General features: G+C 38.4%; 1 protein-coding gene across 3 annotated transcripts in view; it reads left to right on the top strand.

Moving 5' to 3' along the window:
• LY75 (lymphocyte antigen 75) overlaps positions 1 to 21801 on the top strand; it is a 94687-nt gene extending 72886 nt beyond the window's left edge. Inside the window, exons 29-36 of one of the 3 annotated variants that reach the window (XR_013401991.1) lie at positions 5567 to 5761; positions 8437 to 8663; positions 9905 to 10073; positions 13139 to 13450; positions 14459 to 14608; positions 16554 to 16676; positions 18022 to 18189; positions 19927 to 21801. Coding sequence is in view for 2 of the 3 variants with exons in the window: in XM_001093552.5 (XP_001093552.3) it covers positions 5567 to 5761; positions 8437 to 8663; positions 9905 to 10073; positions 14459 to 14608; positions 16554 to 16676; positions 18022 to 18189; positions 19927 to 20105 (1211 nt within the window). In the remaining variant the exon portion in view is untranslated. Of the gene's footprint in view, positions 1 to 3008; positions 3195 to 5566; positions 5762 to 8436; positions 8664 to 9904; positions 10074 to 13138; positions 13451 to 14458; positions 14609 to 16553; positions 16677 to 18021; positions 18190 to 19926 lie in introns of those variants that run through there. The other 2 variants (XM_001093552.5, XM_077957072.1) reach the window with 2 other exon arrangements.
• The last annotated feature ends 469 nt before the right edge of the window (positions 21802 to 22270 follow it).

Here is a 22270-nt window from a genome sequence, read left to right as displayed (position 1 = left end):
ATCTGCCTGGTCGTAGACTTGTTTCCGTTGGTAGGCTATTACTGCCTCAATTTCAGAACTTGTTATTGGTTTATTCAGGGATTCGACTTCTTCCTGGTTTAGTCTTGGGAGGGTGTGTGTGTCCAGGAATTTATCCATTTCTTCTAGGTGTTCTAGTTTATTTGTGTAGAGGTATTTATAAGTATTCTCTGGTGGTAGTTTGTATTTCTGTGACATCAGTGGTGATATCCCTTGTATCATTTTTTATTGCGTCTATCTGATTCTTCCCTCTTTTCGTCTTTATTAGTCTTGCTAGTGGTCCATTTTGTTGATCTTTTCAAAACGCCAGCTCCTGGATTCATTGATTTTTTGAAGGGTTTTTTTATGTCTCTGTCTTCTTCAGTTCTGCTCTGATCTTAGTTATTTCTTGTCTTCTGCTAGCTTTTGAATTTGTTTGCTGTTGCTTCTCTACTTCTTTTAACTTTGATATTAGAGTGTTAATTTTAGATCTTTCCTGCTTTCTCTTGTGGGCATTTAGTGCTATAAATTTCCCTCTCTACACTGCTTTAAATGTGTCCTAGAGATTCTGGTACGTTGTGTCTTCATTCTCATTGGTTTCAAACAACATCTTTATTTCTGCCTTCATTTTGTTATTTACCCCATAGTCATTCAGGAGCAGTTTGTTCAGTTGCCATGTAGTTGTGTGGTTTTGAGTGAGTTTCTTAATCCTGAGTTCTAATTTGATTGCACTGTGGTATGAGAGACTGTTATGGTTTCTGGGTTTTTTTTTGTTTTGTTTTTTTTGTTTTGTTTTTTTTTCTTTTGCTGAGGAGTGTTTTACTTCCAATTATGTGGTCAATTTTAGAAAAAGTGTGATGAGGTGCTGAGAAGAATGTATATTCTATTGATTTGGGGTGGAGAGTTCTGTAGATAGCTATTAGGTCTGCTTGGTCCAGAGCTGCATTCAAGTCCTGAATATCCTTGTTAACTTCCTGTCTCGTTGATCTGTCTAATATTGACAGTGGGGTGTTAAAGTCTCCCACTATTATTGTGTGGGAGCCCAAGTCTCTTTGTAGGTCTTTATGAACTTGCTTTATGAATCTGGGTGCTCCTGTATAGGGTGCATATATATTTAGGATAGTTAGCTCCTCTTGCTGCATTGATCCCTTTACCATTATGTAATGGCCTTTTTTATCTCTTTTGATCTTTGTTGGTTTAAAATCTGTTTTATCAGAGATTAGGATTGCAACTCCAGCTTTTCTTTGCTTTCCCTTTGCTTGGTAAATATTCCTCCATCCCTTTATTTTGAGCCTATGTGTGTCTTTGCCCGTGAGATGGGTCTCCTGAATACAGCACACTGATGGGTCTTGACTCTTTATCCAGTTTGCCAGTCTGTGTCTTTTAACTGAGGGCATTTAACCCCTTTACATTTAAGGTTAATATTGTTACGTGTGAATTTGATCCTGTCATTATGATTTTAGCTGGTTGTTTTGCCTGTTAGTTGATGCAGTTTCTTCATAGTGTCAATGTTCTTTACAGTTTGGTATGTTTTGCAGTGGCTGGTACTGGTTGTTCCTTTCCATATTTAGTGCTTCCTTCAGGAGCTCTTGTAAGGCAGGCCGAGTGGTGACAAAATCTCTCAGCATTTGTTTGTCTGTAAAGGATTTCATTTCTCCTTCACTTAGTTGGCTGGATACGAAATTGTGGGTTGAAAATTCTTTTCTTTAGGAATGTTGAATATTGGCCCCCACTCTCTTCTGGCTTGTAGGGTTTCTGCAGAGAGATCCACCGTTAGTCTGATGGGCTTCCCTTTGCGAGTAACACGACCTTTCTCTCTGGCTGCCCTTAACATTTTTTCCTTCATTTCAACCTTGGTGAATCTGACGATTAGGTCTCTTGGGGTTGCTCCTCTTGTGGAGTATCTTTGTGGTATTCTCTGTATTTCCTGAATTTGAATGTTAGCCTGTCTTGTTGGGTTGGGGACGTTCTCCTGGATAATATCCTAAACATTGTTTTCCAACTTGGTTCCATTCTCTCTGTCACTTTCAGGTACACCGGTCAAATGTAGATTTGGTCTTTTCACATAGTCCCATATTTCTTGGAGGCTTTGTTCATTCCTTTTTATTCTTTTTTCTTTAATCTTGTCTTCTCTCTTTATTTCATTAAGTTGCTATTCAATCTCTGATATCCTTTCTTCTGCTTGATCAATTCAGCTATTGATACTTGTGTATGCTTCATGAAGTTCTCGTGCTGTGTGTTTCAGCTCCATCAGGTCATTTATGTTCTTCTCTACAGAGGTTATTCTAGTTAGCAATTCATCTAACCTTTTTCAAGGTTCTTAGCTTCCTTGCATTGGGTTAGAACATGCTCCTTTAGCTCAGAGGAATTTGTTATTACCCACCTTCTGAAGCCTACTTCTGTCAATTCATCAAACTCTTTCTCCATCCAGTTTTGTTCACTTGCTGACTAAGAGTTGTGATCCTTTGGAGGAGAAGAAGCATTCTGGTTTTTGGAATTTTGGCCTTTTTGCATTGGTTTCTCTCCATCTTTGTGGATTTATCTACCTTCGGTGTTTGATGTTGGTGACCTTCGGATGGGGCCTTTGAATGGACATGCTATTCATTTCTGTTTGTTAGTTGTCCTTCTAACAGACCCCTCTGCTGCCAGTCTGCTGGAGTTTGCTGGATGTCCACTCCTGACTCTGTTTGCCTGGGTATCACCAGTGGAGGCTGCAAAACAGCAAAGATTGCTGCCTGTTCTTTCCTCTGGAAGCTTTGGAAGCTTCTTCCCAGAGGAGCACCTGCCTGATGCCAGCCAGAGGTCTCCTGTATGAAGTGTTTGTTGGCCCCTACTGGGAGGTATCTCCCAGTCAGGATACATGGGGGTCAGGGACCCACTTGAGGAGGCTGTCTGACCCTTAGCAGAGCTCGAAGTCTGTGCTGGGAGGTCTGCTGCTCTCTTAGGGCCGTCAGGCAGGGACGTTTAAGTCTGCTATAAGTCCCTGACTGGGGCTGCTGCCTTTTTTTCAGACACCCTGCCCAGAGAGGAGAAATCTGGCAGTCTGGCCATAGCAGCCTTGCTGAGCTACAGGGGCTCCACCCAGTTCGAACTTCCCAGCAGGTTTGTTTACACCAGAAGCGTAAAACCGCCTACTCAAGCCTCAGCAATGGCGGATGCCCCTCCCCCAACCAAGCTCTAGTGTCCCAGGTCAATCTCAGACTGCTGCTGTGCTGGCAGCAAGAATTTCAAGCCAGTGGATCTTAGTTTCCTGGGCTCCGTAGGGGTGGGACCCACCGAGCCAGACCACTTGACTCCCTGGCTTCAGCACCCCTTTCCAGGGGGGTGAACGGTTCTGTCTTGCCGGCATTGCAGGCACCACTGGGGTATGGGAAAAACAGAACTCCTGCAGCTAGTTTGGTGTCTGCCCAAATGGCTGCCCAGTTTTGTGCTTGAAACCCAGGACCCTGGTGGGGTAGGCACCAGAGGGAATCTCCTGGTTTGCAGTTGTGAAGACGGTGGGACAAGCGCGGTGTCTGTGCCAGAGTTCCTCACGCCCAGTCCCTCGTGGCTTCCCTTGGGTAGGGGAGAAAATTCCCCAACCCCTTGCACTTCCCAGGTGAGGCGTTGCCCCACTCTGCTTTGGCTCACCCTCCGTGGGCTGCACCCACTGTCCAACCAGTCGCAGTAGGATGAAGCCGGTATCTCAGTTGGGAATGCAGAAATCATCCGCCTTCTGCATCAATCTTGCTGGGAGCTGCAGACTGGAGTGGCTCCTATTTGGCCATCTTGCCAGCAATCCATCACAAAAGTGTTTTTCTTTTGTCATTTGTGCATATGTAAGAAGGCTTTGCTTACCCCAAGGTTATGAAGACTTACTCCTATGTTTTCTTTATTTTTTTTGAGACAGACTTTTGCTCTTGTCACCAAAGCTGAAGTGGTGCAGTGGCGTGATCTCAGCTCACTGCAACCTCCGCCTCCTAGCTTCAAGCTGTTCTCCAGCCTCAGCCTCCCGAGTAGCTGGGATTACAGGCGCCCACCACCACGCCCAGCTAATTTTTGTATTTTTAGTAGAGATGGGGTTTTACCATGTTGACCAGGCTGGTTTACTGACCTTAGGTGATCTGCCCACCTCAGCCTCCCAAAGTGCTGCAATTACAGGGGTGAGCCACGGTGCCCGGCCTCTTGTGTTTTCTTCTAAAGGTTTTATAGTTGTAGCTCTTATATTTATGTCTGTGATCTACTTTAATTTTTGTGTGTGGTGAAAGAAAGGGGTCCAACCTCTTTTTTTTTTTTTTTTTGCTTGTGGATATCCAGTTTAGAAGACTATTTTTTTCCATACTGAATTGTCTTGGCATCCTTCTTAAAAATCAATTGACTGGCCAGGTGCAGTGGCTCACACCTATAATCGCAGCACTTTGGGAGGCCGAGGCAGGTGGATTATGAGGTCAGGAATTCAAGACCAGCCTGGCCAAGATGGTGAAACCCCATCTCTACTAAAAAATACAAAAGTTAGCCAGCTGTGGTGGCGGGCATCTTAATCCCTGCTACTCGGGAGGCTGAGGCAGAGAATTGCTTGAACCCTGGGGGTGGAGGTTGCAGTGAGCTGAGATTGTGCCACTGTGCTCTAGCCTGGTTGACAGAGTGAGACTCCGTCTCAAAGAAAAAAAAATTAATTGACTGTAAGTATGCACAGTTGTTAACAGTTTATGTCCAGAGAAGAGATTTCTTTGGCGACTTTTATAATGTATCAATCATGTTTTAAATAATAAAATATCATGTTCATTTCCATTGCAATTAAATGTATATGTAAGATAAAATATTTTTTATTTCAATAGGTTTTGGGGGAACAGGTGGTGGTTGGTTACATAGATAAGTTCTTCAGTGTTGATTTCTGAGATTTTGGTGTACCCATCACACGAGCAGTGTACACTGTACCTAGTGTGTAATCTTTTATCCTTCACCCCCTCCCATCCTTCCCCCTGAGTCCAGTGTCCATTGTATAATTTTTATGCCTTTGCATCCTCATAGCTTAGCTCCCACTTGGTGAGAACACACAATGTTTGATTTTCCATTCCTGAGTTACTTCACTTAGAATAATGGTCTCCATTTCCATTCAGTTTGCTGCGAGTGCCATTATTTCATTCCTTTTTATGGCTGAGTCGTATTCCATGGTACATATATACCACATTACCACATTTTCTTTATCCATTCATTGGTTGATGGGCATTTGGGCTGGTTCTATATTTTTGCTATTGTGAATTGTGCTGCTATAAACATGCATGTGCGAGTATCTTTTTCATATAATGACTTCTGGAAAATAATATTTGATGACAAAAATGAAATGTTATTACTGAAGGATGGTGGAATTATAGGTCAATATTTGTAGTTTGCATTTATAGTCAAATTAAAAATGAGCATGATTTACTGTTATAATCAGAAAATATCTTAAAGGGTTATACATAATCATACAAACTTTTAGAAGGTTGGGAAAAGATAAAATCAGTCAAGTTTGAAATCTTAACTATATAACTGTAATTCAAGTATTGATTTAATCTCTAAGCATAGGAAAACAATGTTTCTTCTCTAGATAATTCTCTTATGTGGTTTGATAAGACCCCACTGTCATATACACATTGGAGAGCAGGAAGACCAACTATAAAAAATGAGAAGTTTTTGGCTGGTTTAAGTACTGATGGCTTCTGGGATATTAAAACCTTTAATGTTATTGAAGAAACACTTTATTTTCACCAGCACAGCATTCTTGCTTGTAAAATTGAAATGGGTAAGTATAGTAATATAGAGTTTTCTTTCACTCCAGGGGAAGAATATAAGGCTATTAGTTCCACTAGCGGGAATCATACAATCAAATGCTTCCTCTGTGTTCAGTCCTGTGCGAGGTGTTCCAGAGGTTAACGAGGAAGGAAAAGACACGGGCCCTGCTGTCAAGGTTTTGACCCTAAGGAGTAAAATGTAGTTGTGGAGATAGCATTAAATTCCTTATTATTGTTTAATGTAAATTAGCCTTAGATTAATTGATACAGGCTTCAATTGTGGGGAAGTCAAAACTGATACATTGGAAAGGGGAATGACAGAAAAAAGGAAAGGCTTCAAGAAGAGGTGAAACTTGGTTGGGGTTTGAAAAATGCATAGGGTTTGTATAAATAAGAAAGTGGGGGAAGAGTTTTGACATTCTGTGCAAAGTGAACGTCTCTCAACCTTGCCTAATTTGTAAATAAATCTATTTTTAAATATATGTTAGTTTTAATTTTTTCACAGCTTAAAAACTGTTAATTATTACCACTGTGCCCTAAAACTCTCATTACTCCCACTGTGCCCTAAGCTTCCTGCTCAGTGGGAGCCCGTAATGGTGGCGTGCTGGCTAGTCGGCTCACTTCACAGCGCCGCAGTCACTTCCCAAGACCGTGTCCACCAGCAACCTCCAGGGATTCCTTATTCTAACCTACTTTGAGTCAGTGTAAACTTGTGAGACATTTTAGAAACTAGTCTCTATCCCCAATTTCTAGGCCTTCTCCCAGTTCCCTGTTTTTCCCCATTCTTGTTCAGCGAAACATCTTTTTCTCAATCAAGCTGGTCTCTCATTGTCCCAGGCACAGGGTATGCCCATCCTCATACTTGCACCTTTATGTTTTCCTCCTGCCAAGAAGTTTAGCAACTTCTTTCTTTCTTTCTTTTTTTACATCTTTAATAAACTTTTCATTTTAGGATAGCTTTAGAGTTACAGAAAAGTTGCAAAGATAGTACAGAGTGTTCCCATCTATCCTACAATTTCCCCTACTGTTGACATATTACTTTAGTATGGTACATTTGTCACAACTAATAAACCAATATTGATCATTATTATTATTATTAACTAAAGTCCACACATTATTCAAATTTCCGTAGTTTTTATTTAACATACTTTTTCTTTCCAGGATCCCATCCAGGACCCCACCTTACCTTTAGTACTCCTGCCTCCTTAGGCTCCTCTTGGCTGGGTGGTTTCTCAGACTTTTCTTATTTTTGATGGCCTTAACAGTTTTGAGGAACACTGGTCATGTATTTGGTAGAATGTCCCTCAGTTTGGGTTGGCGGATGTTTTTCTCATGATTCAACTGGGGTTATAAGTTTCTGGAGGAAGACCAAAGATGTGAGGGAGCATTCTCACTTCACATGGGCACCATGTACTATTCATGTGACTTATCACTGGCCACCTGGCCCAAGGTAGTGTTTGTTAAGTTCTCTGCTGCAAAGTTATCCGTTTTCCTCCTTTCCATAACTGTCCTCTTTCTAAGGAAGTCACTATGTAGAATCCACACTTAACAGAGTAGAAAGTTATCCTCCACCTTCCTGTGAGGGGAGTATCTATATAAATAACTTGAAATTCTTCTACACAGGGTATTTGTCTATTTTCTCCAATTTTTATTTTATTTTATTTTTTATTTTTTTTTTGAGATGGAGTCTTGCTCTGTCACCCAGGCTGGAGTGCAGTGGTGCCATCTCAGCTCACTGCAACCTCTGCCTTCCAGGTTCCAGCGATTCTCTTTCCTCAGCCTCCCAAGTACCTGGGATTACAGGCATGCACCACCATGCCCGGCTAATTTTTTATATTTTTGGTAGAGATGGGGTTTCACCATGTTGGCCAGGCTGGTCTTGAACTCCTGACCTCAGGTGATTCCCCTGCCTTGGCCTCCCAAAATGCTGGGATTACAGGTGTGAGCCACTGCACCTGGCCCCAATTTTTAAATTTATTCAGTTATTTATTTATACCCTCATCATTGTGGTTTTTTTGTTATTTGTTAGTTTGTAGCGCTTCCATACTTTCTCCTTCTTTTTGTTCTTAATTTCCTCCAATCTTCTAGACCTAGTATAGGTTCATGGTTATTTATTTTATACTTTGGATTATAATCTAACATACTGCATTCTGTAATATTTTGCTCAAGTCTTTCCGCTTTGGCCTTTGGTAGCTCTTTCACTTGGCTCCCATGTCCCTTGAAATAACCTCATCATTGTGGCTTTGTTGTTTGTGTTTGTTTTAAGCACTTCCTTACTTTCTGGTTACCTTATTTCTTTTTAGTCTTAATTTCACCTAACCTTTGAGACCTGGTTTATCAAGTAGTCTTCCTGACTCCTCTCATTCAAATGAATCTCTACCAATTTCACAGTTCCTACTGGTTAATAATTTTGCCATCATTTCAGCCATTGTTTCTGTCTCCAACTAATATATAAGCTTCTTAAATGAAAGAAAATGTCTATGCCTTTTAAAAATATCAACCAGAGAACTTTAAGAGCCTAAGATATGTGTCATAGCAGTAAGAAAAATAAAATATGCATTTGACCTCCCTTATTAATAAGAAACCCAGTTTTATTTAACTTTTCAAATGATTGCATGTTGTCTCATCCAAAAGGTATATTTGAAATACTTTAAATTTTAATCACCAGTGCTTTTAATTATTATAGTTGACTACAAAGAAGAATATAATACTACATTGCCACAGTTTATGCCATATGAAGATGGTATTTACAGTGTTATTCAAAAAAAGGTAACGTGGTATGAAGCGTTAAACATGTGTTCTCAAAGTGGAGGTCACTTGGCAAGCGTTCACGACCAAAATGGCCAGCTCTTCCTGGAAGATATTGTAAAACGTGATGGATTTCCACTATGGGTTGGGCTCTCAAGTCACGATGTAAGTCTTGCTTTGCTTTCCAGAAACTTTTCAAATGTGTTATTTTGAGGGTTAGAAATCTGAACGTAAAGTATTAATACAAAGTACAACAATAGATGAAGTACTGGGACTCCGTTTGCATAGCATGGTGCTTTCTTACCTTTTACAACATAGAACAAATAGAAAATTTTGGTGCAGAATGCACTAGGGCAAATGCTCAGGCCATCCCAAGGGCCCAGTGGATGAATATCTCAACAACACCTCTATAGCCTAGTTGGGACAGACAAATTGGAAAGCTGGTAAAAATGAAATAGCATAGAATCAGAAAACCCTGAGTTTCAGTACCAGTAGTGGATCTTCTATTTATATGCTGGGTGATCATGAGCAAGTTATTTAGCCTTTGCAACCTTATTTCCTCATGTAGAAAATCAGGGTAATAATAATTTCATTGAGACTTTAACACAAAAGTTTATACAAGTTACCATCTAAAATTCTCCACATGGTTAGGACTAATAAATGCATACTTTCTTCCCACTTTTCCTCTAGAAAATTACACTACTTAAGATTAATTCTGCTAGTAAACATATCTGTGCCACTATTTGAATCATATTATTTAATCATTTATGTACTTACAATAAAGTCTTGTATACAAAAAATGGTTATCTATTGAGACTAGAGTTGTAGTTCTAATTTAAATAATCTTTAGAACAAAATTTAGGGCAAAATTTTTTAAAAGGATAGCAAGTTAAGATAAATTCAAGGAAAACTCAAAAATAGTCTTCCCATTTTGAGTTTCTTGGGAAGTATTTCTCTTTTCTAGCTCCCTACTGCTTGATGTCCTCTGTAGTGTGAAAAATGTAGCCAGAGACACAAAACACAAAACTATATAACATAGAAAACAATATTCAGAACAATATGAAGGTTGGGATTATAAATTTGTCATTGTGACAACTCGAAGCCATTTGCATGTTGTTTAATTTCAAGTGTTATGTAAACTCATCCTTTAAAAAAATCTAAAGACCAGGTATAATAACTCTGTCTCTAAGTTTAAAATCCTCCATAAACGGTGCCAGAGCAAATGTCCTGAATCAATGCATCAGAAGTCAGTCAGACCTACAATAATAGTAGGTTCAGACCTACAATACTGGAAGCAAATAATTAATATTCCATTATAATATTTCTTGAAGTATGTATGTTGTTCTTTATATTCTTTTTAAAGTCATACATCTAGGTTCAGATTATCTCTATTATTCTTACAACAGGGAAGTGAATCAAGTTTTGAATGGTCTGATGGTAGTATATTTGACTACATTCCATGGAAAGGCCAAACATCTCCTGGAAATTGTGTCCTCTTGGACCCAAAAGGAACTTGGAAACATGAAAAATGCAACTCTGTTAAGGATGGTGCTATTTGTTATAAACCTACAAAATGTAAGACTTGAATTTCAGTAACAGTACATTTACTAAAATGTGACATAATTTATGCACATAATTAAATGCTCAGTGGAATTTTTATTTAAAGATTTATTCACAAATTATATGAAAATGATTTTGATACTTTGTAAATGGAAACAAATACAATATAAGCACTCAGGGAATTTGTTCCCAAAGACTTTCATTTGTTCTGTCACCAGGTAAATTCTACCCTAGAATTTGTGAATTCTAATTTCACTTAGCAATGTTTTACAAAGGCTGAGATGCTTATTTCAAAAAAGGGTCCCACACATATAAATTTGGGAAACACCTCATGTGATTTATCATATTAAAGGTTCTTATCTTTTCTTTTTTTTTTGGACAGTGTTTTTTGCTCTGTTGCGCAGGCTGGAGTGCAGTGGCATGAACATGGCTCACTACAGCCTTGACCTCCTGGGCTCAAGCAGTCCTCCCACCTCAGCCTCCTGAGTGGCTGGGACCACAGGCACGTGCCACCACACCCAGCTAATTTTTAAAACATTTTGTAGAGATAGGGTCTCACAATGTTGTTGAAGCTGGTCTTGAACTCCTAGGCTCAAGCAATCCTCCTGTTTCAGCCTCCCAAAGTGCTGAGAGTATAGGTGTGAGCTACTGCACCCGGCCAAAGGTTCTAAGAGAGTTTCTGTAATAATGAAGTCTGTTTAACCTTGTGTAACCAAGCATTTTCCAAACTTACATGATCCTTAAAATTTAAGGGAAGAGCCCCTTCCATTAGAGGCTGGACTTAGGGTCACCCCTGGTGGATAAAGCATGAACCTTGAGGAAGATCACAAAAAAAAAAAAAAAAAAAAAAAACTACCAGAGGCTGCAGAGGCCTGCAGGATAGGCAGGGAGGTGGTGGCATTAGTTTCCAAAGCCTCTGGTTCTCAGTGCTCACCATGTTTTCTGCTCTGAAGAATCTTGAACGGCAGATTCAACATTTGGTTGAACAGATTCAGGCAGAAGAAGATGTGAAAACTTTAGAGAAGCAGGTTAATAAAAGAAAGGGAGAATGATATAAACAATGAGGAATCAAGGTACAATCAAGAACTGACTTCTCAGTTGTTAGGCACAGAAAACAAATGTAACTTTTTAGAACAACAATTGGAATCCATGAGAAATAAGGCATGCAGAAATAGAGAAACAGACTTTATGGGATAGAGAATGATAAGATGACCAGACGTAAGTTCTGTGCTCTGCCAGGTTGAATAATGCCTCCTCCCCAAAGATTGCTGTCCAGTCAGAACCTTAGACTGTCACTTTATTGAGAAATAGAGTTTACAGATGTAGGTAGTTGAGATGAGGACATACTGGATTATGGTGGGCCCTAAATCCAATGACTAGTGTCCTTATAAGAGGGAGATACAGACATACAGAGGGAAGAAGGCCACGTGATGACAAAGGCTGAGATTGCAGTGACAGAGTGATAAGCCGAGGATTGTCGGCAACCACCAGAAGATGAGAGGGAGGCACGAGACAGATTCTCCATTAGAGCCTCCAATGAGAACCAATCCTAACCCCTTCAATTCAGACTTCTAGCCTCCAGAACTGTGAGAGCATACATTTCTGTTGTTTTAAGCCACCAATTTTGTGGAATTTATTATGGCAGCCCAAGGAAACTAATACAAGAGCTAACTTTAAAAACTGGATCTTCAAAAAAACCAGAGAATAACAAGCATTAGTGAGGATGTGGAGAAAATGGAACCCTTATGCATTGCTGGTAGGAATATAAAACCGTGTAACCACTGTGCAAAATGGTGTGGCAATTCCTCAAAAGCATATACATAAGATTACTATGTGATCCAGCACTTCAGGTATATACTCAAAACATCTGAAAGCAGGGATTCAAACAGGTGTTTGTCCAACCATGTCATAGCAGCATAATTCATAATAGCCAAAGATGCAAGCACCCCAAGTGTCCATGGATGGACAAATGGGGAAGAAGCCTTAAAAAGGAAGGAAGTTCTGATACGTGCTGCAACACAGATGAACCTTGAAGACAGTATGCTAAGTGAAATAAGCCAGTCACAAAAAGACAAATACTCTATGATTCCATTTATATGAGGTAGTACCCAGAGTTCTCAAATTCATAGAGACAGGAAGTAGAATGGCAGTTACCAGGGACAAGATGGAGGGGAATATGGGGAGTTATTGTTTAGTGGGTATAGAGTTTCAATTTTGCAAGATAGAAAAGTTTTAGAGATGGATGGTGGTGATAGTTGTACAGCAGAGTGAATGCATTTGGTGCCACGGGACTGTACACTGAAAAATGGTTAAGGCCAGATGTGGTGGTTCATGCTTGTAATCTCAGCACTTTGGGGGGCTGAGACAGGTGGATGGCTTGAGCCCAGGAGTTCAAGACCTGCCTGGGCAACAGAGTGAGACTCCATCTCTACAAAAAAAATTTTAAAATTAGCTGGACACAGTAGTGCATGCCTGTAATCCCAGCTACTTGGGAAACTGAGGCAGGAGACTCTATTGCACCCAAGAGTTTGAGACTGCAGTGAGCTGTGATTGCACTACTGCATTCCAACCTGGGTGACAGAATAAGACCCTGTCTCTAAAAACAAAACAAAACCAAAATGGTTAAGATGATAAATTTTATGTTATGTGTATTTTACCACAGTTAAAAAAAAATGGATCTTCTTGAACAGGAATATAACACACTTACCATGATGCAGGCCCTTCCAAAAAAAAAAGAGTTGGAAGCAAAACTTCATGAAGAACAGGAAGAAAAAAAAATGTATGCAACCTAAGAGACCCCAGTTGCAGACTATACTAGAAACAAATAGACCAAAGATAAGGCATTTCCTTATGGTGCCAGTGTGAGAAATAAAAAAAAAAAAAAAAAAAAAAAAGAGTCAAACCCTTCAGAAAAGTTCCCTATCCTAATGATGCCGTGATAGCCAATGTTCAAGAAGTTTTGCATTAACAGTTGAGCCCAGTGCAACACTAAGTAATCAGCAATATACCTTTGCCCAACCATTTTCATCAGAATAGAAAATGTCAAACAAGAACTTACTAGTAACATTTCTTTTCAACAGCAGCATTAATGAGGAGTTGTGAGAAGTTCTATAGATTGTATAGATGAATTTGGCAAATGCATTTTGATCTGCAGCAGCTGGGAAACTTACCCAGGAGTCCAACTGCTGAACTGAAGACTTAGTACTCAAATTGGTAGCATTAGTGAGAAGAATGGAGGCAAACGCCAATCAAATAACCAAAGTTCAAAAAGATCAAGTCTGGTTTCTAACAGAAGACAGAGAAGCAGCAGAAGGAACCAAGGGCCACTAAAGAGTCTCTTGATGATGAAAGAAACAGCAGCCGCCATCCTTCTCTAATCACAGAGACCACAAGTAAGGACTCTGCCAAGCAGAGATTTGGAGAAAAAAACAGGAAATGCCTTTACTTACTGAAGGACATACAGACCATACAGAATGCATCACAAAGCAATAGTCTGGGTTGAGATTACTGACTGGTACCAGGTCAGATATTTGATTCAGATAATCTGTACCTCACTAATACAACATTGACAATTTACTTTCCAGTTTTCATATGCTCTTCTGTTGGAATTAAAAACAGGTGTTAAGGGGCAAAAGCTGCATTCCCCAGGCTGCTTCTGTTACTCAGCACAATTAAAAATCAATTTAAATGGAAACCAGGGGCATTTTTAAGAGCTAAGAAGCCACTCCTAGTCTTTTTTTGTTTGAGTGATGTTGTGGTGCTGATATATTACGCTTTGTAAAACAAATTAGCAATTTAAAAAAAATATTTTTTAAAAATAGTTCTTTTATGACTAAGTAAAACTAGATTTATTTCGATTATCAAAATAAAAAGGAATCCAAGGGGCTAAGCACGGTGGCTCATGCCTGTAACCCCAGCACTTTGGCAGCCTGAGGAGGGCAAATCACTTGCGGTGAGCGAATCACTTGAGGTGAGGAGTTTGAGACCAGCCTGGCCAACATGGTGAAACTTCGTCTCTACTAAAAAAAAAAAATAAACAAAAAAAGGAATCCAAAGAAAGAAATAATTGTAATTATTATTTCAGAGTAGTTTCAGGTCTGCTTGGCCTGTCTTTACTTCTTTTTCTAGTCTTTCTCATTGTTTTTACTTTAGTCCAAATCAGTCTTAGAAAGCTAAGGCATTTTCTGCTTCTATCATCTACGTTTTTTAAACGGTATTCCAAAAAATTAAAATATGTATTTATAGAGTGTGGGCTGTGGCTTTCTCTGGTATGAATTAAATGCTTCTTAACCGCAAAAGCAACAGTTCCAATCAGGGACATTGAATTAGATTTTGAATTAGACATTGAATTAGTCTGTTTTTTCCATGCATTGTTATAACTGTGTCTAACATTTTTATAGCTAAAAAGCTGTCCCATCTTACATATTCATCAAGATGTCCAACAGTAAAAGAGAATGGGTCACGGTGGATCCAGTACAAGGGTCATTGTTACACGTCTGATCAGGCATTGCACAGTTTTTCAGAGGCCAAAAAATTGTGTTCCAAACATGGTGAGTTAAAATTTGTTGATTTTCTTATGACTCAATAATTTTTAGAAATGTTTGTTAAGGATGTAATTTGAAGCAATGATTATATTTTTGAAAATATTTTTAAAGCACTTTCCATTTCTAATAGCACTATAAACTAATTGCCCAGTGGTAGGGAAATGGTTAAGCATCTTATGACATAGGAACTCAATGAAATATTGGAATAGCCATTAAAAATGCCAGTAATCCCAGCACTTTGGGAGGCCAAGGCGGGCGGGTCACAAGGTCAAGAGATCGAGACATCCTAGCCAATATGGTGAAACCCTATCTCTACTAAAAATACAAAAATTAGCTGGGTGTGGTCGCACACACCTGTCGTCCCAGCTACTCGGGAGGCTGAGGCAGGAGAATCACTTGCACCCAGGAGGCAGAAGTTGCAGCTAGCCGAGATGGTGCCACTGCACTCCAGCCTGAGTGACAGAGCAAGACCCCATCTCAAAAAAAAAAATTATCAATGTTAATAATAAGTACATGGAAACTAGTAAGTGGGAAGAAGTAGAATTTTAAAGTGGTGGCTGGGCGTGATGGCTGACGCCTATAATCCCAGCACTTTGGGAGGCCGAGGTGGGAGGATCACGAGGTTAGCCATTCAAGACCAGCATGACCGACATGGAGAACCCTTGTCTCTACTAAAAATACAAAAATTAGCTGGGTGTGGTGGTATGCACCTGTAATCCCAGCTACTCGGGAGGCTGAGGCAGGAGACTCGCATGAACCAGGGAGGCAGAGGTTGCAGTGAGTCAAGACTGCGCCACTGCACTCCAGCCTGGGTGACAGAGCAAGACTCCATCTCAAAAAAAATAATAAATAAAATAAATAATAAAAAATAATAAATTTAAAATAAGAAAAGTGGCTAAGTGAACTGCTAAGCAAAACTACTGACGAATTGAAATGGTTTTACCTATAGCTAGACATGCTTAGAAAAAAGAATTAAGAGGTAAAATTTTTGTAACGTTAACTAAGTAGTAAATAAAAATTATAGTTGTTCCACTGCTTGGTTATTAATACATAAGCTTAGCCTCACCAGGGTAACAAATCAAAGTAGTATGGTTGTCCATCCGTTCTGCAATAGGATTGGCCGCATCCTCTGACCACCACAAAGGACAGGGATTTTTGCCTTCAGATTTAGCTATTTTAGAAAGAGTAGCAATGATCGGCTCTTTCCCATGACAAATTTGATCCATAGTCAAACTGTAAAATGACTTCCAGGGAAACTACCTAGAGTATTTCAAAGACCAAAATTTGTTTACCTGCTTCCTTGGGTAGCAAATTAGCCAGGTAGATGGGTGGCATTTATCTAATTTATTCTGATAACCATTGTAGAGACACTTGACTGATTGAAAAATCTTCTAATTACTGGGAACTTTTGTGTGGGAACCATTGGGTGTTATACCTGTATACACATGATGGGAACTGTTGTAAGCTATATGTATGTTTTGAAAGTCAGAAACCTTTTTCTCCTAAAGGAGAAAACAGAGTGGTTTACTGTAAAAATAATATGTAGGTTAAGCACTTCAGACTTGGAGGCATGAGGGTCTGGGTTCAAATTCCAGCTCCCACATATCCTAGCTAAGTGACATTGGGAGGTTATATAACTCTTTCTCTTTTCTCATCTGAACAGTGAGAGAGAGCTCATGGGTAGGCAGTTCCAGGGCCAAAAAAATATTGACAGATAAATAGTTTGAAGAAGCACAAAATTTATTTATACATGTTTGGAAGTGATTTTTTTTTTTGGAAGTACTTATAAAATTTTGACCTAAATACCAGTTTTTAAAAACTGTCTCTGTGTAAGGCTTGAATTTATCAATGATCTTGTTAATAATATATATATTTTTCAAATGGTTAGTTGAGAATAAACTACTTCTCTAGTTTCCATAAAGCTAATTGAGAATTTGTTTTCCTTCAACAGATCAGTCTGCAACTATCATTTCCATAAAAGATGAAGATGAGAATAAATTTGTGAGCAGACTGATGAGGGAAAATAATAATATTACCATGAGAGTTTGGCTTGGATTATCTCAACATTCTGTTGGTAAGTGAAATAATTGTATGTGTAGTGTGCAAAGAGAGTTCTAACTCATCCTAAATAACAAGTCATCCTTGCTAAAGAATGTTAAGTGATGGCTAATTCAGGTGCCTCTTATGGATAAATAAACTAGGTCGCTGGCTGTTCTGGACGGTTATAAATTTTGAATGAATCCATGAGTTAACTTAGCAGTGATGGAAACCACTAATGACACAGAAAATCATGTTTAATAAAGTAGAATCATTCTAGAGGCTTATTTCTGGGATCCTTGGATCAACATCAGGATATTTTCTTCTCAGCAATGTCTGTGTCCCCACAAGGAGCCCATGCCTGCCTTCTCTTAGAGTTCTAGTGTCTGTCACCGCGTGGATTTGCAGCTTATAACTTTGTTGTTCAGACAGTTATCTTCTTGTTATTCCCTTCTCTCTAAGAATATTTTTTACCATTGGTTAAAATTAAATCTTAATAGTAATCTTTAAAAACCGGCTTAGTGTTAGGTTGATGCAAAAGTAATTGCAGTTTTTCCCATTACTTTCGTGCCAACCTATAAAATTGCAGATAATTGATTCAAAGAAAATTTTTGGAAGGATTTTTTAATAAGAAATAGTAGATATAGATAAATGCTTCTTATATGATTCCAAAGTTATTTCATACCAATATTATGTAAATAGGGTTTGGGTGAACTTGGAATTGGTAGAAACAAATTAAGAGTACAAATATGACAGAAAAGAAAGTTTTTTCACATTTTATGCAAAGTTGAATTTTAAATTATTAAAATGTGAATTCTAAAATGTTAAGTACTTGTCAAAAAATACAAGGATTCCAAGTTGTCCAAATGAATCCTAAATCGTGTTTACACTGTCACCACAAGGTGGTGCCACTTCAGCTGGAAAACAAAGATGAAGTCCTGGTGGTGGTGTGGGAGAAGGCTGGGGATGGAGGTTTCGGCACCCTTCGTCTTCCACCAGCATGTCTTTCATGATATGACTTTTTGAAATTAGACTAGGGGAAGTATATGGGTCCTTAGAAATCTCTCCCTCACAAAATAAATGTGCAAGTATTCTACACTTTAATCGAAACACCACATTCTCTATCTGTGTTGTCCAATAGAACTTTCTACAAAGACAGAAATGTTCTATATCTGCACTGTCCAATATAGTAGTCACTGGTCACATGTGGCTCTTGAGCACTTGAAATGTGAGTAGTGCAACTGAAGGACTGATTTTTTTTTCCTTTTTAATGCATTTTATTTTAACAAGTAGCTATCATATTGGACAGCACAGTTCTGATGAGTTACATGAACCCCAGTTTAGTGTCAGTAAACATAGTTATATTTAATTTCTTTCTTCAGACCAGTCTTGGAGTTGGTTAGATGGATCAGAAGTGACATTTGTCAAATGGGAAAATAAAAGTAAGAGTGGTATTGGAAAATGTAGCATGTTGATAGCTTCAAATGAAACTTGGAAAAATGTTGAATGTGAACATGGCTTTGGAAGAGTTGTCTGCAAAATGCCTCTGGGTAAGTATGGAACCTGTCCTTAGGAAACTTTTTGCAGAACAGTCAGGAAATAAATGCACAATCCAATTAGTACAAAATTCTGTACTTGGTCTTGAAGTATTTAGTCCTTAAAGTATATCCAAATATCTTGATTAAGTCATAGAGATTTCCCCCTGAAAAATAGATTACAAGGGACAATAAATGCACAAGATGACTAGGACTCCAGTCTACATTTCATATAATTCTTTCCTAAGAAAAACAGAAGTTGCCAGGGTATTAGGGAAGTAATTTCTTTTAAAATGCTCTTGAGATGTATTTTATTCTATAGTTTGATTATATAAAAGCTTAAAGGTCTACTTCTGCAGTTAATTTGCTTCCTTTCTTCCTAATCCTATAAAACTCATGGTTAATTTTAAAACAATGCAAAACTGGATTTAGTTATTGAAAACATTCAGGGTATCTATAAAAAATCATAATTTGAACTTACATTTCATTATGAATTAATACATAAAATTACCATTAAAATATTATATTAACTTCATTTCTGGAGAAAGAGCTCCAAATTTTTCACAGTAACATTTTTAAAGATCTTGCATAAAAATTTCGCTTCTGGTATGTAAATATTAAAGATAAAACCTCAATTCTAGGTAATCAGTATCCATGTATACACACATTGAGTCAGTAAACAGAGTGTCTACTATATGCCATGCCCTGTTTTGCACACTGGGATGCACCTGAGAACAAGACAGATAAGGTATCTGTTCTCACAGAAATTACAATCTGGTGAAGAAAGAGAAGTAAATAGGTCAATTTTTTGAAGAGAGGAAAATATCAAATTGTTATAAACTCTATGTGATGGAGACTAGGTGGATAGCTACTCTAGGATACCAGGGAAGACGCCTAGAAGCAGGAGACATTGAAGCTAAGATCTAAAAAATCAAGCCAAGCAAATATCAAGGGAAAGGGCATAACAGACAGAGGTACCAGTTGGAGCAAAGAGCCTAGGGCAGAACGAGTTTGCTGAGCGCTCAGGGAAGAACTGACAGGTAGGTGCTAGACATACAGAGCTTTGGAAGCAAGGCTTGAGTTCTGGTTTTATTCTGAGTGGAATGGAAAGCAACTGGAAGATTTGGGGGTTGGGTGGGAGCAGAGTTAGGTTGTTGTAAATCAAAAGTTCTATGTTGGCCATTTTGAGTTATCCATAGAGGGATGAGATGTGTAATGTGCATAGCAATGGTATGTAAAGTCATGGAACAGAGCGAATCCATCTGGGCAGCATGCAGATAAGGGGCTTGGAACAGCAGCTGCACTAAATGAACTCATCTGAGAGGCTTAAATCATTTTGAAGCAAATAATACTTTATTTGGCCCCAGGTAAGTCAATCACAAAAATTTATAGCTTTTAGCGATTTGCTATCAAAGTAGGATAATATACAGGTGGTGATATTCCCAAATTGGTGTTAGGAAGGGAATGTGAGAATAATCACAGCACATTAATGTCTTTGGAAGAAAATTCCTATCTCAATGAAGAGGATTTGAATGAAAAGGAAAACACTTACATTTGAAAAGAAATCACTCAAGTGTTTCTTTTGATCTGATGATGAGTTTGAATTCTATGTTAGTGCTATGAAACAATCAGATTTATTATGTCTGTACACAGCTTACAGGTTTACGTGTGTGACACAACCCATAATGTATAAAATCAATAATGATCACTTTTGTATTCTGTCCTCCAACATCAAACCTTTTCCTGTTCCAGGCCCTGATTACACATCCATAGCTATCGCAGTTGCCACACTAAGTATCTTAGTTCTCATGGGCGTACTGATTTGGTTCGTCTTCCAAAGGCACCGTTTGCACCTGGCGGGCTTCTCAGCAGTTCGATATGCACAAGGAGTGAATGAAGATGAGATTATGCTTCCTTCTTTCCATGACTAAATTCTTCTCAAAGTTTTCTAATTTGCACTAATATGTTACAAAAAATTAGTCACTTAAAATGTTCCAGTGTCAGTATTTACTCTGCTTCAAAGTAGAACTCTTAAGTACTTTTTCAGTTGTTTAGATCTTAGGCATGTGCTGGTATCCACAGTTAATAGCCTGCTAAATGCCATGTTTATCACCCTAATTAATAGAATGGAGAGGACTCCAAAGCTGGAACTGAAGTCCAAATTGTTTGTACAGTAATATGTTTAATGTGCATTTTCTCTATATGAATGTGATTGGTAACTAGGATATGTCTATTTTAATAGAAGTTTTTTTACAAAACCTCTTAGAAAATTAAAATTGGCATATTACTAGGTGACATGTCTACTTTTTAATTTTTAAGAGCATCTGGCCAAATGCAAAATTAGTACCTCAAAGTAAAAATTGAACTGTAAACTCTATCAACCTTGTTTCAAAATAGTCATTTTTAGCAATGGAGAAAAATAAACAATAAGACATGCTTACTTTTTAATTTTAATTTTAATTTTTTTTTTTTTGAGAGTGATCTGGAGTACAATGGCGTGATCCTGGCTCACTGTAAATCTTCGCCTCCCAGGTTCAAGCGATTCTCCTGCCTCAGCCCCCTGAGTAGCTGGGATTACAGGTGCCCACCACCATGCCCGGCTAATTTTTATATTTTTTAGTAGAGATAGGGTTTCACCATGCTGGCCAGGCTGGTCTCGAACTCCTGACCTCAGGTGATCCTCCTGCCTCGGCCTCCCAAAGTGCTGGGATTACAGGCATGAGCCACCGCACCTGGCTTCTGCTTACTTTTTATACAGCAAAATGATTCCTCTTGGCAAAATGCTTCTTATATTATTCCAAAGTTATTTCATACCAATATTATGTAAATATGAAGAGTTTTTTCTGTTTATAACTGTTCATAAAACAATGACTTTTAAAGATTTAGTACTTAACATTTTCTGAAGTGTGGGAACATTATTTTTAGATTGAGTAGGTACCCTGTAGCAGTGTGCTTTGTATTTTCTGATGTATTACATGACTGTTTCTCTTGTAAAGAGAATCAACTAGGTATTTAAGATTGATAATTTTGCAATTTATGTACTTCACATAGCATGTCAACTTTGGACTAAGAATTTTGTTTTACTTTTTTTACACGTGTTAAACAGAGAAAGGGTCCATGAAGGAAAGTGTATGAGTTGCATTTGTAAAAATGAGACTTTTTCAGTAGAACTCTAAACCTTGTGACGACTACTAACAGATTTAAAATTATGAGTGATTAAGAAAACATTGCTTTGTGGTTATGACTTTAAGTTTTGACACCTAGATTATGTTCTTAGTAATAGCATCCACTGGAAAAGGTGAATGTTTTATTCAGCATTTAACTTACATTTGTACTTTAGAGTATTTTTGTATAAAATCCATAGATTTATTTTACATTTAGAGTATTTACACTATGATAAAGTTGTAAATAATTTTCTAAGACAGTTTTTATATAGTCTACAGTTGTCCTGATTTCTTATTGAATTTGTTAGACTGTTAGACTAGTTCTCTTGTCCTATGATCTGTCTACAATTTTAGTCATTAAGACTTTCCTCCAAGAACTAAGCCAAATTGATGTGAAAAGCACAGCTGTATATAATGGTGATGTCGTAATAAAGTTGTTTTATCTTTTAAGTAAAAGTAAAAATGCTGGAGTTGATCCTTATTGAAAAAAAAATCTCTAGATTGGGTTTTTTATGTTAGGCATACAGTACAAGAAATAAATTGACCACCAATTGTGAAGCGAGGCATTTGCTAAGAGATTTTGTGTGCATTTTTTAGAGAATAAATAGGCTGGGGGTAGTGGCTCACACCTATCCCTCTTCACACTTTGGGAGGCCAAGGCAGGGGGATCATTTGAGCCCAGGAATTCAAGTTCAGCATGGGCAACAAAGCAAGACCCCATTTCTACAAAAAATAAAATAATTAGCCAGCTGTGGTGGCACCCATGTGTACTGCCACCTACTCAAGAAGCCAAGGCAGGAGGATCCCGTAAGCCCAGGAGTTTGAGACTACAGTGAGCTATGAACGTGCCACTGAACTCCAGTCTGGGTGACAGAGCAAGACCCTGTTTTGAAAAACAAGTCAATATTGATCCAATTGCTGAATACTGGAGA

Source organism: Macaca mulatta, chromosome 12 (assembly GCF_049350105.2).
Source record: "Macaca mulatta isolate MMU2019108-1 chromosome 12, T2T-MMU8v2.0, whole genome shotgun sequence".
Classification (NCBI taxonomy): domain Eukaryota; kingdom Metazoa; phylum Chordata; class Mammalia; order Primates; family Cercopithecidae; genus Macaca; species Macaca mulatta.
Note: the sequence above shows the minus strand (reverse complement) of the source record. Positions and strands in the feature narration are given on the sequence as shown.